This window comes from Artibeus jamaicensis, unplaced genomic scaffold, assembly GCF_021234435.1.
Source record: "Artibeus jamaicensis isolate MK-2021 breed Jamaican fruit bat unplaced genomic scaffold, CSHL_Jam_final scaffold_537, whole genome shotgun sequence".
Classification (NCBI taxonomy): domain Eukaryota; kingdom Metazoa; phylum Chordata; class Mammalia; order Chiroptera; family Phyllostomidae; genus Artibeus; species Artibeus jamaicensis.
The window spans coordinates 15,129,596-15,145,251 of record NW_026522047.1 but is presented as its reverse complement, the minus strand read 5'-3'; the positions used below and the strand labels follow the sequence as shown (position 1 = coordinate 15,145,251).

Sequence of the window (15,656 nt, the reverse complement as noted above, 5' to 3'; positions counted from 1 at the left end):
AGCTTGGAGGGTAAAAAGAGAGAGGGCAGTTTATTTTATGTCTCAGAGCTACAGCCCCGCAGAGGTGGGGAGGCATTAAGCAAATATCAATTCTGCACAAAGCACAGGGGCTGCTGTCTTAGACTTGATATCTCATTCAAGTTTATATGGGTGGTTGTAAGAATATTTTGGTGTTTCAGAAGGGATGGGCACTTAAATCAGGGCCCATGGGACTGGAATGGGTTTGAAATTACCATTGTGCAGTGTTGCTTAAAAAAGGTGAGCATCTCCATAGGAAACCATTGCCATCTGTTTTCAAAGGGAATAGAAATTGTGTTCCTTTCAGGGGCTACTTTATGACCTAGAACTGTTTCCCTTTTCTATTTTTAGGTTTGGAGATGTTTCTCTGCAGGAAAGTATTAATCAGGAAAATTTTGAACTTCTAAAAGAATATTACACGATATTTATGGAACAGATGCCTCCTGATTGTAAGTGTGTGAATTACAGAAAACAACAATAATAACTGCTTGATTATAAATCTTCAGAAGGGTCAGACATAGAGGTCAATAGAAGGAAGAAGCATGAAGGTTGGAGCAATTTTGAGATTATCAGAGCCGAAAAAAGGCTGATGGCCTAGGTGGCCAGGCCCACCGCCTGCTCATGTTAGGACATTAATGTCATTGCCATCAGAAAAAATGCCAGAAGTTAAAAGCTCCATTGAGTCCAGTAGAAATCCTTATGTCATTCTCGACCATGTAAAAGACTTCAACAAAGGTTTAGGTTTCTGATCGATAAGCTACATCAGATGCCTCATGCGCATACCAGGAGAAAATCAGGTAGGATACAAGTTCTGTGGGGAATAGAAAATGATACAGCGTAAGGAACCAATTATCAAATATACTTACTGCAATATTACCATGAGAAATGTTAAGGCATTCAAGCCTACAGAAATTTGATTCATACCTTTGGGTATTTGTTTTTTGGCCATTGTTCCGTTTTACTATTTTTCCCCACAAAACTAAGCACGTGGCATTTGAGCAGTCCAAACTCGGAGAAGCAGGGATGTCTTCCCAGGCCATTGATGAGGGGTACAAAATCTGTGGGTATGTTGAGATGTTCACAGCAATAAAAGACACTAAGTTCTAATAAAGTGAGAAATATTTTAATATTTTAACCGAAAGCTATAATAAGAGTCTACCTGTCACTGAGTCACTAGCAACATGTTCACTGCTCTGGAGATACCTGTCTCCTGACACTTGGGCTTGAACTACCTCAGGCGGCAGAGTGCTCAGGTCTTTTCATAGCACAGTGAACACAGTCTCGGAGTTTTATGGTGGCATGTGTGTGTCCATGTGTGTGTAGCTGGAACACTTCACCTGCTGTTTTACTGGATTTCCCATAAAACATCTTTAATGCCAAATGAAATTAAGTACAGGGAGGTTTTTTGGCAGCCAGCGTACTTATGAATTTCAGATTTGTTAATTCCTTGAAAATTTAATAAGATAAAAAAACTGTTTTTACACTGGAAATTAATGAGAAAAGGGTTTATTTAAGCCACGTGGGGATACTCCACGAATGGGCACACCCTTTTTTATACATCCTTTCGGAATCTTCATCGGAATCCAGGAGCGAGTGTCTGCAATCGAGCTGTTTTGACTGTGGAGTCTGTTTGTTCTGTCTGGGACTGTGTACCATGGACCTCTCCCGCCACATGGCCTTTGAATCCGACGTGGCTCTCAGACAGTTGTTCCCTCTGCCTTGACTCTGAGGCACGTTAATCATCAGACTCTACTTCCACTCACACGCTCCCTGGCCTCGTGCATCAGCTGGGGAACCAGTGGGGGAGGCATGCGGGCTTCTCTCTCTTCTTGCTCTCATCTTCCCTTTGGGTTTCATGATCTCTGAAACCTTTCAAGGCCCCTCTGTATCTGCCCAGATCATTAAGACACTAAAATTTGAGCTCAGCAAATAAAATAATAAAATGAAATAAATTAAGGGAAGCACTTCCAAAGTCACTAGCATAAACTCCTCCATGTTTTAGAGTCCCCATCACATTTGCTACATGATTCAGAGCAAACTGATGGTGATTTGATTAGATGAAATGCTGCTTTCTGTACCCTTTAAATGGGGAGTAACCACGTATCAGCTTATTGTATCATGTCAGGTCTCTCTATTCTCTCTCAGTGCTAATGTTCATGTCTTGCCCTTTTTACCAACAAAGGAGAAGAATACAGTCACACAGGTCTATTGGAATGCTTCCAGTTGTCAACTCCTAGGTCAGCACTGTAAGGGGGAGCTGTCTGGCCCTGTGAGCTGAGAAGGAAAAGCGGACTATTGTAACCTAGCTTTACAATAGTTCATGTCCCTGTCCCCAGTTGGTTTAGTGGTTCTGCAATATTCAGATGACCCTCCCCATCCCATTTCATTGCTCTGCTACTCTTGGAGTTGACACTGTCGTACATTTGGTCCCCTTGTGACTCGTGGATGGCTGGCATGACCTACGCCTGTGCCCAACCAAAGGGATAAAGAGTTTCTCTTCCCACTCGCACATACCCCTGAAACAATTGTCAAGGTCAAGGTCAGAGTCAAGTTCAATTGGCTTAGATTTACATGCACATTCCTGAACTGGTCCTGATTTCAAGAGTGATGGGGTTGTACCAGTTGACTTCAGAGTGAGAATGTGATTGATCCCATGTACATTTTATGCTGCTGCTGGTGGGAAATGGGTGGAACAGGAGCTGGGAAAACAACCATCATTTCCACTTCATCTCGGAGCACTCTGGCAACCTAACATCATTGACCATGAGGCGAAGAAGCTATTGCCTTGGCCTCATTAGTGTTGCAGGTCAATCAGCTGAGAGTGCACGGGCCTGCTCCTGCTCGTTTGTCCCTGCCCTGCCTTTGGTTCAGGCCGGTGTCATGGTCAGAACTCTTGCTGAGGAAGAAGTCCTGTTTGACAAAACAAGAACAAAGAGGGTACTGGAAAGTGCCTCTGGACTTGGCTGTTCTGTCCCATTGGGAAGTGGTGGGAGTCGGGCTCTGGGTGTGTGAATGTCTGTGACCCAGACCCCTGTGCTGGCCTGTGTGTGTGGATGAGAACATTTTCTACTTTGGATAAATTCCGACTTTTGCCTGAGAAAGCAGGCATCCTGTCCGAGGCTATGATCTCTCTTAAGAGCTACTAACATCTTCCTCTGTTTTTCAGAGTTGACACATAATTTTATAATGTAGTCTCTTCTGCCAAGACTTTTATTAATTGTTTTCCACCCACAGTTGATGAATCTTGACAAGGTTATTGTCCTTATTTTGCAGTGAAGAAATAGGGACAGAGGGTGAAGCAACTCGCTGAAGACCACGCGCCAAAGCAGGGACAGATTTGGCACAAGAAGTCATTTTTCTGGAACTTTTGGTTCCGTTCATTCTTTAAGAACAATTATTAAAGCTTTGAACAAACAGAAAAGTACAGATCATAAAATAATACTCAGAAATTCATCCCTCGGTCTCACAGACTTTGTAAGAAAGAAGTATTTTCAGTTAAAGGGGACTCCCTTTCGGTGGCCATCTTTTACCTTCACATTTCTGAGAAAACCGATCGCCTGAATTTGGTGTTTTGCACCTTCATACACATTCCTACTTCAAATGTATGTAACTAGAGAAAATATGGTACAGTTTTGCACATTTAACTTTGTGTTACTGCCGTTATCCTGTAGGAATCCTCTGATAGTTTACAATTTTTGCTCAACAGTTTTTAATATTGTATCCATGTTGATACATGCAGCACTTACTAATCTTACCTATTATATATGACATAGCAACAGTATATAATAGTTTACTGTTCTCTTTGTGCAATTTAATTTTTGTTTAATATTAAACAATTAAGTAATGAACATTCTTGTATCTTTTGCCTTTTAATTACATTCTTCAGCCCCATTTGAATAAAGAACACTCCTGTGGAGACAGGTGTAGAGATTCATTGCTGTCTAAATATCGTGTTAGGGGAATTCGGGACTGAGTAGCAATAACAAGATTTATTGAAGATATTTACATTCAAAGAGACTGATTTTCATACTCAGACCAATGTTCCAAGTGACTGTGACTTTTAGGGGATATATCAGGGTCTATCATTGAAATCTTACCTGTTAATCCACAAACTAGTCATTACTTTTGATACTTCTTCTGGGAAGTTCTGTGGCCTGCAAGATTTTTGTCAGGTTGAAAAACAACAGCATCAAGCAAAGTATTGGATTGATAGGGGCGTGCTCTATATAAGGCAAGTTTTATCATTAGAGATATAGGAAGAGTAACCTGGAAACTTTAAGCACATCAAAGTATCCTCCTTCTAAAAGGCGTGCCGTGCGGGCAGGTGCTGAAATTACTAAGGGATGTTGCGTCTGTCTGTGCTGGAGCACTAGCTCTAGAGCAGAGAATGGCCACTCAATGTCTGTTCAAGAGCTTGGTAGTTGGTTTAAAATGGCTGATTAAAAATTCTCTGTGTCAACAATGAAACTAAATTATTCTGAAAAAATTGTTGTGCTTTATTCTGGAGTCTCAGAATTCTGAAGAAGCTGGACCATTGTGTTAATACTGGAACTGTTCTTTAGTACCCACAGCTAACTGTGAAAACACCAGCATGGATTTGGAGGAAATTCCTGGTGTTGGGAGACCAGGTTTTTTATTTGACGCTGCCTCTGACTATGAGCCTTGTAAAAAAAGTCACCTAAGTATCTTGGATATCAGGTTGCCCTAAAGCAGTGCTTTGCAGAATTTTTATATTTACTGTATACATTCTCCTGATTCAGACTGGCTATTCAATAGTGAAAAATGGAAGGTTCTATCCCCTTGCCTCATCTGTGCCACACTTTGATTGAAGCAGTGATCATTATTAAGAATGGTTTTTCTTGCTGCTGTAATAGTATTATATATCCAGTTGATATTATCACAGTCCCATGGAATGGGGAATAGGGAAAATGAATTATATTTTTAAGGATAAAACTAAAGGATTAATAAGTATGATTATCTTCACATAGCCTGCTCCAAATGACATTGTCAAATATATTGAGGAAAATTTCGTGAGCACTTAATACTGACAGTGTTTTTTCTCCTTTTCTCCTTTTCAGACATCTCACATTTTCAAGAACAGCATGATTTAAAGGGATTACTAGAAAATCTCCATCAGAATATTCAAGCCAAAAAAAGGAAGAATGTGGAAATCATGTGGCTAGCCGCAACAGTAAGCACTGTCCTGTCAGAATCTGCTCACTGTCACCACGAGGACCAGCGAGCCTCATTGGGTGCCTCTGAGGCAGGGACCAACCTCCGCACTCTGAGTCACCAGGTGTCATCCTCCATCACCCAGGAGATGAAGTGTTTTCCGGGGCATTGGTCGTGCTATGAGTAGAATAGAAAACAAATTGGGAGAAGATGAACTCAGTGAGAGAGAATCCTAACCCATTCATTGGCTTTTCTCATAAATCCTGGATGTGTTTGACACTTTGAGGTTAAAAGGAAGCGTCTTTAATTTTCTTGATGTTGCATGTTTCAATGTCAATGGCCCATATCATGCTCTAGAGACTTATGATTTTAACAGAGTGTGGGGATCAGGTCTCTGACTCACAGCCTCTGTGAGGCTCCTGGACATATTGTTCAATTAATGAGCTTGTAAATGTGTTTGTTAATTTAGATATTGGCATAGAATACATTACTGATGGGTTGCTCTTGGGGTAATGAGCTATATATGGAGTGGTTCTTTCTCATTTAATGGCACCCTCCAGATAAAAGATCGCCCTGTTTTCCACTACAGAGTTCTACAAGGGTGAGCAAAGGAACCTTGCCTGTGTTTTGTCAGCTCCTGTCTGGCGACCATTCAGAAACAGTTCACATGAGCCTACAGATTCTGCTGAACAGTCAGACCCTCGGGAATGGATCTTTTCGTAGGAAAGGCATAGCTTGGGAATCTCCATGATGAGTCCCACATGTGTGGTTTCTTCTCAGCGTTCCTCATGGAGTTTGGAGTTAGGCCGACCCATCTTCTAGTGTGGTCTTTTCATTCTCTACCCGTAGTGTCTGAAACAGGGCCTTTCCCACCACTGCCAGGGCTTCACTTATAACCCAGTACTATTCCCTCTGTTCTGTGGGAAGGGAGTGGATAAATTGCCATGAGTCTAGATGTAAAATAACTTTCCAAGAGCAAGGCAGAGGAAAGCTGCTCTACGTTCCCTACTTGCCCTCTTGGAGCCCCAGGGAAGAGCATTAAAGGTAATGATATGAAACGTGGCTTTCCAGCAGCTCATCGACGCTGGTCCCAGTTAGCGCCATACTGTATTGCATGAAGGTTGTTTTTAATAGCTCTCTCCCCATTGTGGCTGCTCTTTGTGTCTTTGAACACTACTGTGGTTGTTAATTCTCACAGAAAATTCATGAAGGCAGGTTGGGAGTTATTTTTGCTATCCCGCTAATTACATGATAACACAAAGGAAGTCTGATCCTTTACCGATGCTCTCTGACAGCACAGGGACAGATACATGTCATTCCACACATACCAGGCAGTTGCGTATATGAGAAAATGAAGGATGCTCACATGTGAACACGATGTGTATTTTGTCTTAGTATATGTACTTTCCCATTTGAATGTAGAAACAAGTTTTCCCATAGTTCTATTTATTGATGAAATATTTTTATTAAATGTATATACTGACCAAATACGGCTTACTCACCACTTCTTGCTGCATTGAAGTACCTGCAGCCCGATGTGAGAAATTGGCCTTCTCTGGGGACATGACTTTATTATTAACAGCATATCTGTAGGCTGATAGCTCAGTGTCAATATCCTGTAAACCTGGCAATGCTGCTAGAATGAAGAAATACAGACATCCCCTTTGACATTCTCCAGAAAGCTTTTGCTTCGGCCTCTGTTTCCTTACTCCCTTCTTTAAATCTCTTAGTGAAAATACTCCTCCTGATAAAGTTTTACATGCTAATTGAGAAATCTAAAGCTACTTGATTTTATTTTACCCGAATTTTTAAAAATAAAAATGAGACTTTACAGACCAAGCACCAATCGGATGTGTTAAATGAAGCTCATACACTTTGGGAAAGTGGTAGAAATGCAGAGACCAAACCCAGCCTGTCTCCTTGGTGGGATTGCCCCCTGCATGCAGTAGTGCCCACACAGCTTTAAATACCCATTCTTTTTAAAAATCTATCTCCTTGGTGGATGTTGAGGTTTATATTTTATTACTATGACTACAGCCCCTTCTTTGTTATTTTGTATTGAAATCTAAAAAATACAGTTCACTTGAAAGAATTGGAGTTCTCTAGATGGAAAAAGATCATATGTTGAAATCATTCTCCTCCTTGTCTTTAAGTCACTTCTACTGGAAGTGGTGAGAAAGTACCAAAGGTCTAATAAGGCCTTTGGTAAAGGTAAACCCTAAATTAAGTATAAGAATCACTATTAAAATACAGTTTAAGCCCTTGATACACTGTATTATTATTATCCTCTCCTCAAAGCAGGCGACTGTTAAGGTCTCCGTGGTGGCAGATAATAAAGCAGGCTTATATCATATTACATTAGATTCATTGTAAGTGCATGTTGCTTAGCACTGTTGATGCTAAAGTTGATTATTGGTATCTCATATCAGGGATACACCATGGGGTAGAGAAGAGAAAGGAATGGAATGAATCACTTGTCCACCTTAAGGTGATGAGAAAAGCAATTACTTCTCCTGATTTATATCAGAGTAACAGCAAGAAAGAATGACAGACCGAAACAGAGTAGGGTGGAAGTTACAGATTTGGTCCTTAGAGTTAAGTAGACTTACATTAGCATCAGTTGTACACAAGTTATTTGACCTATCCAAACCTCAGTGTCATCACCTGTAAATTGAAAATAATCATACCTTCCTCCAGGGTTCATGTGCAGTTAATTAAATTTCAAATCTATATGAAGTTTATTAGCATGGCACCTGGTACACAGCGGATGTGCAATTAGCAGTGGTCATAGGTATGGGACTGGTCCTCATTCCTATCAGTTGTATTGATGAGTGGTCAGTGGTTCCCTCACCTGCCACACTGGTACCATGGGGATGTTTGAAATTTCATAACATGAAACCAAGACTAGAAAGGGTCATATTCATTATTCAGGATTCGAATCAAGTGTCTAGTCCAGGATACGTAGATGGTTTTTGCCTACACAATGAAGGTGTCACTCCTAAGTGGCTATCCTTCTGGTTACCCCAACAGCTTGGGAGCCCTGCCAGGGACCATGGCTGCCTCTGCTGAATATTTATCCCCCCCACACAGCGTCAACAGTCCCACACCTCACACCATACAGAGAACCACAGAAAATCTAGCTTTCCACTCACTTTTGACATGAAAAGGTACAGCTTCTGCGTTCAGTAGGGCAGATCGGACCAGCAGACTACCGTGGACCAAGCTACATGAGGTGTGCTTAGACAGGAAGAGCGTAGGAGTCCCACCCTTTAGAGTGCCCGACATGTGAACAATCGTGGGGTGTGCGTTTGTGTTGCAGATTTGTCGCAAACTCAACGGCATTCGCTTCACCTGTTGTAAAAGTGCCAAAGACAGGACGTCGATGTCGGTGACGCTGGAGCAGTGCTCCATCCTGAGAGATGAGCACCAGCTGCACAAGGACTTCTTTATCCGGGCCCTGGACTGCATGAGGAGGTACTCCACCTGTCTAACTGCCTCTCTGTGGGAGTCATCGCGCGATTTCGGTTTGCTTTTTTGGTTTGTGTGTTGCCCAGATCCATATTTTACTGGAGGACTCACCACGTAGTAACTTCACTGCATTTCCATGGCTTACAGCTTTTCACTCATGACGTGAAAGATGATGCACTTTGAAGTACCCCTCCTACTCATTCTAGGCAATAGAGGAGAAGGTGGCTGGATCTTGATACAATGCATGGAGATTCTGTTTCGTTAACTCATTTAGACTTAAGTTAACAGGCTCTGGTCTTTTCAGATGCCATACTTGATGAGCACAGTGTCTTTGTCTGTAAGTGGTTATGAACGTGCACAGAATAAAACTAAGTCACAATCCAAAGAAAACCTTTCCAAACGGCTACTACGGGTGATCTTCCCATGGGTTGCAGGGGGTCCAGGTGGGTAACCTCCTTCGGACAATTATTTTCACACCATGCATTGTGCAGATGGGATGGCACTGGTAATAGAGAATTAACAGTGGTGCTCCGCTGACATTAAAAATGCAGTGCCCGGAGTCATGTCTCTTGATTCATTTCCACAGTAATTAAATCTAAAGTCAAAGCCATAATGGGAAGGAAAAAGTGCCCCATTCCCAATGTCTGTCAGCAAGGACACACGTTAATTAAAAAGTTAAACAAAATCGTCTCTTTGCCGCAAAGACTGATGCAGAACCAAGCCAGGATGCATGGGGCGGGCGCCTGGCTCCCAGAAAGGGACGTCCTGTGCTTGTCTGGAAAGGGCTGCTTATGCCATCAGCTTCTGCTTGTTTTTTAACTGCTCTGGTCTTCCAAGGGAGACTCTGCTGCTTCCTGTGCCTGTGTGTTTTCCCCACTAATGAGAGGTTCGAGTTCTCTGTTTCACCCCCTTGCATGTTTCTTGCCATTTCCATTGTTCGGGAAATTGTTCTATCACGATTTTCTGATAGATGTACGAGGATGTCCTACAGGACTGACATGAACATCTGAGCCATATAAAACACATTTGGTTGATATAAAAAACTTCTTTCAGAAGTAATCTCTCTTTTCAAAAATCTATCAGGACTAGTGGGGAAATTTAGAATCAGAGGGTGAAATCTTTTAACGTGCATAAAAAGGATGAAAGTGTCACTGCAGATGGACAAAGGGGCTGGAGAGGAGAGCAGGGACGTATGATATGATAGACCAGAGGCACCCGAGGACTGAACTGATTCAACCAACGTAAGCTGTCTGGAAGGCGAACTTGTTCCTTATTTGTTTCAGGTGGTGGTAATGGTTATTTCTGACAACATTTTCCAGGGTCATGATTTTGGGGAAGGAGAGGATTGGCAGAGCCTCTTACTCCACACTCTGGGGCCCCTCCATCCAGTGCCTTTAAAATGCACATCATAATCACTGTTTTAAAGGCCTTTAGTTTTTATGTGTTTGAATGTATTGGAGTGTTTTTTAAATTTTTGTTTAACATCACCTGCAATTTTTATTTTACCTTTGAATTATTCTAGCCACACTTCAGGCTATTTGGTCTGAATTCTTTTTAAGTTCACTGGGGTTGCAATATCACTGCCTTCCTACTTTTATTTTTCCCTTATCTATATTAAATTTTCCCATTTTATTGTCTCTGTAAAAGTTTCAAATTATTATATATAGATGAGCAAACTGTTGTTGATAAAAAGAAACAAATAAAGCTTTATCTATCTGATTATTTACAGACCCCCACACCAGAATAAGCTGCACGAGAATAGGTATTTCCATTTCTCTTTGTTCACTGAAAGGACACCAGTACCTAGAACAATGCCTAGTGATAGTAGGTTCTCAATCAATATTCTATGAATACATATCCAGTTTTCCTTGGCAACTGCACACTCCCGACATTAGCCTCTAGTTACAGTCTGACTGAAATGGAAGAAGGCCATTTTCAAACTAGAAAGTTAGCAAGGGGTCTGAGCACATCTGACTCTGTAAGGAACTCTTAGTAGTTGCCTGTGTTGTGAGACCAAAACAATGATTCTCAACCCTCATGGTCCATTTGAAACCCTGGGGTGCCAAAGTTAATGGCAGGAGTCCCACGACAAACTAGCTTCTGGAATGGAGCCAGGGTTGAGAACACTTGACTCAGGTCTGCCTCACTGAAACCAGACACACTGCCGTAATCGATTTGAATGGCTTTGTGGTAAGACTATAAGCCAGTCTCTGAACTCTGTCTTTGAATTTCGACATGTGTGTGTATTGTCAAATTCTCCCTTGATCTTCCACAGCAGATATTTACAAAATGGTGGCTGTGTAATCAGCAGATTTTTTTTTAAAGAAAGAGAGAATGCAGTATCAGCATTTAGTTTTATGTTAGGGAATCTCCATTGAATGCCACCTCATCCTACTGCACTTTCAGAAGCATTTCTGGTAGGGATTTCACCCTTCCATTTGATTCATAAATCATTAGGGTTGGAATTAAAGCACCAGATTTGATTGAGTCATAGAACGTCATGTTTTATCCAAAAAATCATTGTGTCGGGAAATTTAATTGGCTCTAAGAAGTAAATTGAAATGAATATGCCAGGGCACTGTTACCTCCCTTATAGGAAGTCTGGAATTATGGGTTCATATTGTATAACAGGGTGACACCATTACTTACTTGTCTGTCTCTAACTTTTATTTTCCTTATGCTACATTCCTCTTCAATCTGTTGTCTTCTAATGGCTGCTTAAAATTAAGATGGCTGATATGTCGTTAGTAAAATTAATCAAGGTGTGTTTCAGCCTACAACCTATTTATCACCCTTAAGATACAAGGCTTTAATCATTCTATTTTAGTAAATATTTAATTCATAGAGAGAGACTAAAAGGCCCATCATCCTTATGGAGTTTTATGATCTCGTTGAATGTCACGTTCTCAACCTGCTGCACCTGAAATTTTTACGTTGGGGAACATAATTTATTAAATATTCTGCTTTATAAGTAAGTGACCTTTCATTAATTGATATCTGTAAAGGCTTTATTTATTTCTTGTGACTTGCTCACAGGAAATATGAGTAAGAAGTGCTTTGTTGGCATCACCTTCTAATTATGTAGTTCATTTGTGTTGAAGTAGAAAAACATCTTTCTTCTTTTCTTAGTCTTGTTTCTACTTTGGCTTATTTTTCTTTGCTGGTACTAGTTTGATGGTACTAGACAGAGGAGAACTGCTATTTTTTAATATTATGCCCTATTTCAAATACTAAAGTGAATAATAAGCATTGCAGACATAGGTAATTGAAGCTTTTCGGTATTTCTTGACTCTTTGAAAAGGATGTGTTTGCGCAGAACAGTATAAGTGAGAATAGCTTTCCCATTGTCACTGAGTGTTCTCTCTTCCCTTGAGAATCTGTGGTGTGTTTGCCTCATCACTTCAGCTCTCATCTGTGACAAATAACAGTAATAAGCCCAAATGGAGTGACTGTCATCTTGGGGTTGCTAATAATTACATGACAACCACCCCATTTAGGATGTTTTTTTACTCCCGCTGACTGTAGGGTAAAAGATACTGCAAAGAATACACTTCTTTAAAAATCATAGTGGAGCAAGTAACTCTTAAGATGTCCACAGATGCGCCATCAGTAGAGAATTGATCCTACTGGAATGATCACCATAACCTGCCTCTTCGAAAAAACTCTCACCTCCTTGAACAAAATGCGTGTGCTAATCTAGGCACGCTTCTTCATACATTTACGTGTGTCATTATATTTTATTACCAAAAAAGTAGTGGTTTTGAGGTCCATTTCTTCTCCCTAAGTTTCTTGGTATATATTTGTTTTCTAAGTATTTGTAACTGAAGACCCTGTACTGAGCACATCGCCCACAGCAGCTACCTACTTTATACACACCATTCTGAATAAGTCGTTGCTTTCAATTCTTGAAATTATTCACTGAGGACCTAGACATATAAGTGTATGGGATATTTTTTATTCAATTAAATGAAATCAAATATAAATATAAATGCAGGTAGTTAAAATAAATTTAACTTCTGCCACAAACTCAGGTTTTTAATCTCAGGAGCACCTGGGGTTAAGAGTCTGCACCCTAATGCCATTATCTGTGCACCTGTGAGCAAGTTCCTCCATCTCCAGGCCTCAGTTTCCTGGTCTGTGAACGAGGGATAACAGTGTCTGTCCGTCCTGTAGGCGTCGTTACATGGGAGCACGTACCTAAAGTCCCCGTGCCCAGGGGACCAGGGCAGCTCTGCTTAGTAAATGTCACCTGTGCTCTGTGTTCCCTCCCCATCCCCCATTTCTCTGAACATCCCTCCCCTGAACCTCCTGAAATTGAGGGATTTCCCTGGTCTTCAGGGTCTCAGAAGAGAAGTCTCAGGATTGATACCTGGTTTCTAAAAGGCTTAGCGTATCTCTCCAAGATCATGGCAGAGAAGGTTTGGGGATCAAGGAGCCGCTGACCTGGAACAGGGGTTGTCTGTGCTCCACTGATAACAGTGTCCCAGTGCTCAAGCAGTGGGACGTGTGGGGGCCCAACTCCGGAACGCCCACAGGCTTCACCAGCAACTTAAGGAAGCCAGGAGCCCCATCTCAGGAGACCACGTGGGCAGAAACCTATCAGCTATTAGCGAGATGACTGATGCCTTCGCACTTGGAAAATGAGTTGTAGCAGGAACTAGTCCTAGAAAGGGCTTGTTCTTACTCAAAAGCCTGAGATGCAGGCAGCCCGGGCTTGAACAATCTGTACAGAACAGTCACGCCAAAATCTACAAAGTTTGTTTATGTTCCTGGAAGACTGAGACACAGGAACCAAAGCGAACCCCTGAACACCATACTGTGTTCAAAGAGTAAAGCAACTCAGAGTTAACTTGGGCATGTGAAACAAATATCGAGGTTCTGTCTCAAGTCTTGTTTACTTTAAAAGTTTACAAGTTGGTTTGGGCATCCAGTTCCCATATTAGGATGCTCCCCAGATTGCGATCATTCATTTAACCACCTAGTGAGTTTTCCACATGTCACATGAACAGCCATTTGTCAGCCACCAAGGATCCACGCACTTGAGGTGCCTGGTGTGTTTGTCTTAACACACGTGAAAATAAATCCAACACTATGCAATGCGAAGTTAGTGTGCTGTCTGCCTTCATCAGAGTGCTTACTATCCTCTGATAAATGCAGTCATAGAAGGGTCTCAGCCCTCCTAAACTGAATTGTGATTACAGCACGCCATCTCCACAGAACATTCTTTAATGAAACCTGGCCTGGGAGGTCATAGTTTTTATAGAGAAGCAGCTAAAAGATTGCAAACTTTTCTACAGGTTGGAAGATCACAGATGACAGGAAAGTTCAAATGTCCAGTACAATACATTTATGCTCAAAGGGTAATGGTCTCAAGTCCTATGGAAAAAATACATTATGCACAATTACACCCTGTTCCCTTCCATTCACTGAGTCGGTCAGAATTCATGTGCATGCGAATGACATCATTACAGGGATCAAGAGTTTCATTTCTAAAGCATGTTGTTTGTAAAAGTAGTCATTTATTACTAGCAACAAATCATTTGTTAAGTATCACAGTATTGTTTGGGGGGGAATCACTGCCTTGAATCCTCTAAAATGTAACAATGAAGCCAGCTCAGTGGAGAGCAGGCTGAGTGAGTACAGAGTGATGGTTAAGGGCACGGACATTGGAGGTGGTCAGGACCACCTGACTCTCCACTAATTAGTGGGAATGAAATTCCAAGATCCCTGAGGCTCTTTGTCTGTAAAGTGAAACTACGTATCAAAGGAAGTTGGTAACAGGATATGGAAGGATGAAGTGGTCATTTTACCAGCATCACTTCCTTATCTCACAGAGCTGTGGTTGTGAGGATTAAACTAAATAACACTCATGGAAGCCCTTGACTCATTACATCGTCCGGGTCAGTAAATAGTAAATGCCGTGTGGCTGCTGTTGATGCCCCTGTAATGGTGATTGTCACTGTTGTGATTATTGCTGCTTCTTTGTCATAATGGCTTCTCACTGAATTGTTTTTCCTAAACTGGGTGTTGCTGTGACATCCTCAAACAACTAGAAGAAAGTCGAAGAAAGAGCCCATTCGGGCATTGTCTATGCACTAGTTCTCAAAATGTGTTCTTCAGGCCAGCGCCAGCACCATCACCCACGAACTTTCTAGAACTGCAGATTCTCAGGCTTCACGCCAGACCTTCAGGAGTGGAGCCAGTGATCAGTGCTCTAATGAGCTCTCCAGATGCTGCTGCTGCTGCTGCACATTTTAACAGTTTTATTGAGATCTAAGTTACTTACACATACCATCCCATTCCCTTCTCCCATTTAAAGTACACAATTCAGTAGTTTTCAGTATATGCACAGTGCTGTGCTGATATCAACACAATCAAATGTTAGAACCTGTTCTAGAAGAACCCAAAAGGAATCCCATGGCTATTCGCAGTGTCTCTCCAATGTCCCTCTCCCCGCCAGAGACAACCGCTCGCCTCGGCCTGTTCTGGGCATTTTGTACAAACAGAATCATGCACTGTGTGGTCTTTTGTGAAGGACTTCTTTCACTTAGCATAATATTTTCAAGGTTTATCCGTGTTGGCAGACAATTTTGTTTTTTATTTTAAAAAATTTTTTAAATTGACGTGTGAGATATATCTATTGGTTGCTTCTCACACACCCCCAACTGGGGACCCGGCCTATAACCCAGGCATGTGCCCTGACTGGGAATTGAACCTGTGACCTTTTGGTTCTCAGGCTGTCACTCAATCCACTGAGCCACGCCAGCCAGGACCAATTTTCATTACCTTGTAAAGTTCCCTTTTCGTGAAGATTCTTTGCATTTGTTACTATAGCAAGAACTTCAGACTTATAATTATTGAGAACAACTCTGCTGCATGCATGCATAAGTTGGGGTAGGCTTGGGGAGCTGGGTGTGATTGTGTGCATGTGCGTGGGTGCATTAATTGTGCACCTCCCCTTTTGCAGAGACTATTAAAATGCACAGGGCCAGGACTGT

The 15,656-nt window shown here is 41.6% G+C and overlaps 1 protein-coding gene across 5 annotated transcripts in view; it reads left to right on the top strand.

Moving 5' to 3' along the window:
- The window catches only part of INPP4B (inositol polyphosphate-4-phosphatase type II B), a 515,731-nt gene that overhangs the window by 463,892 nt on the left and 36,183 nt on the right, over positions 1 to 15,656 (top strand). For all 5 annotated transcript variants that reach the window (XM_037126042.2, XM_053658182.1, XM_053658183.1 and 2 more), the window contains 3 exons: positions 370 to 467; positions 5,097 to 5,209; positions 8,510 to 8,664. In XM_037126042.2, coding sequence (XP_036981937.2) covers positions 370 to 467; positions 5,097 to 5,209; positions 8,510 to 8,664 — 366 coding nt within the window. The remainder of the gene's footprint in view (positions 1 to 369; positions 468 to 5,096; positions 5,210 to 8,509; positions 8,665 to 15,656) is intronic.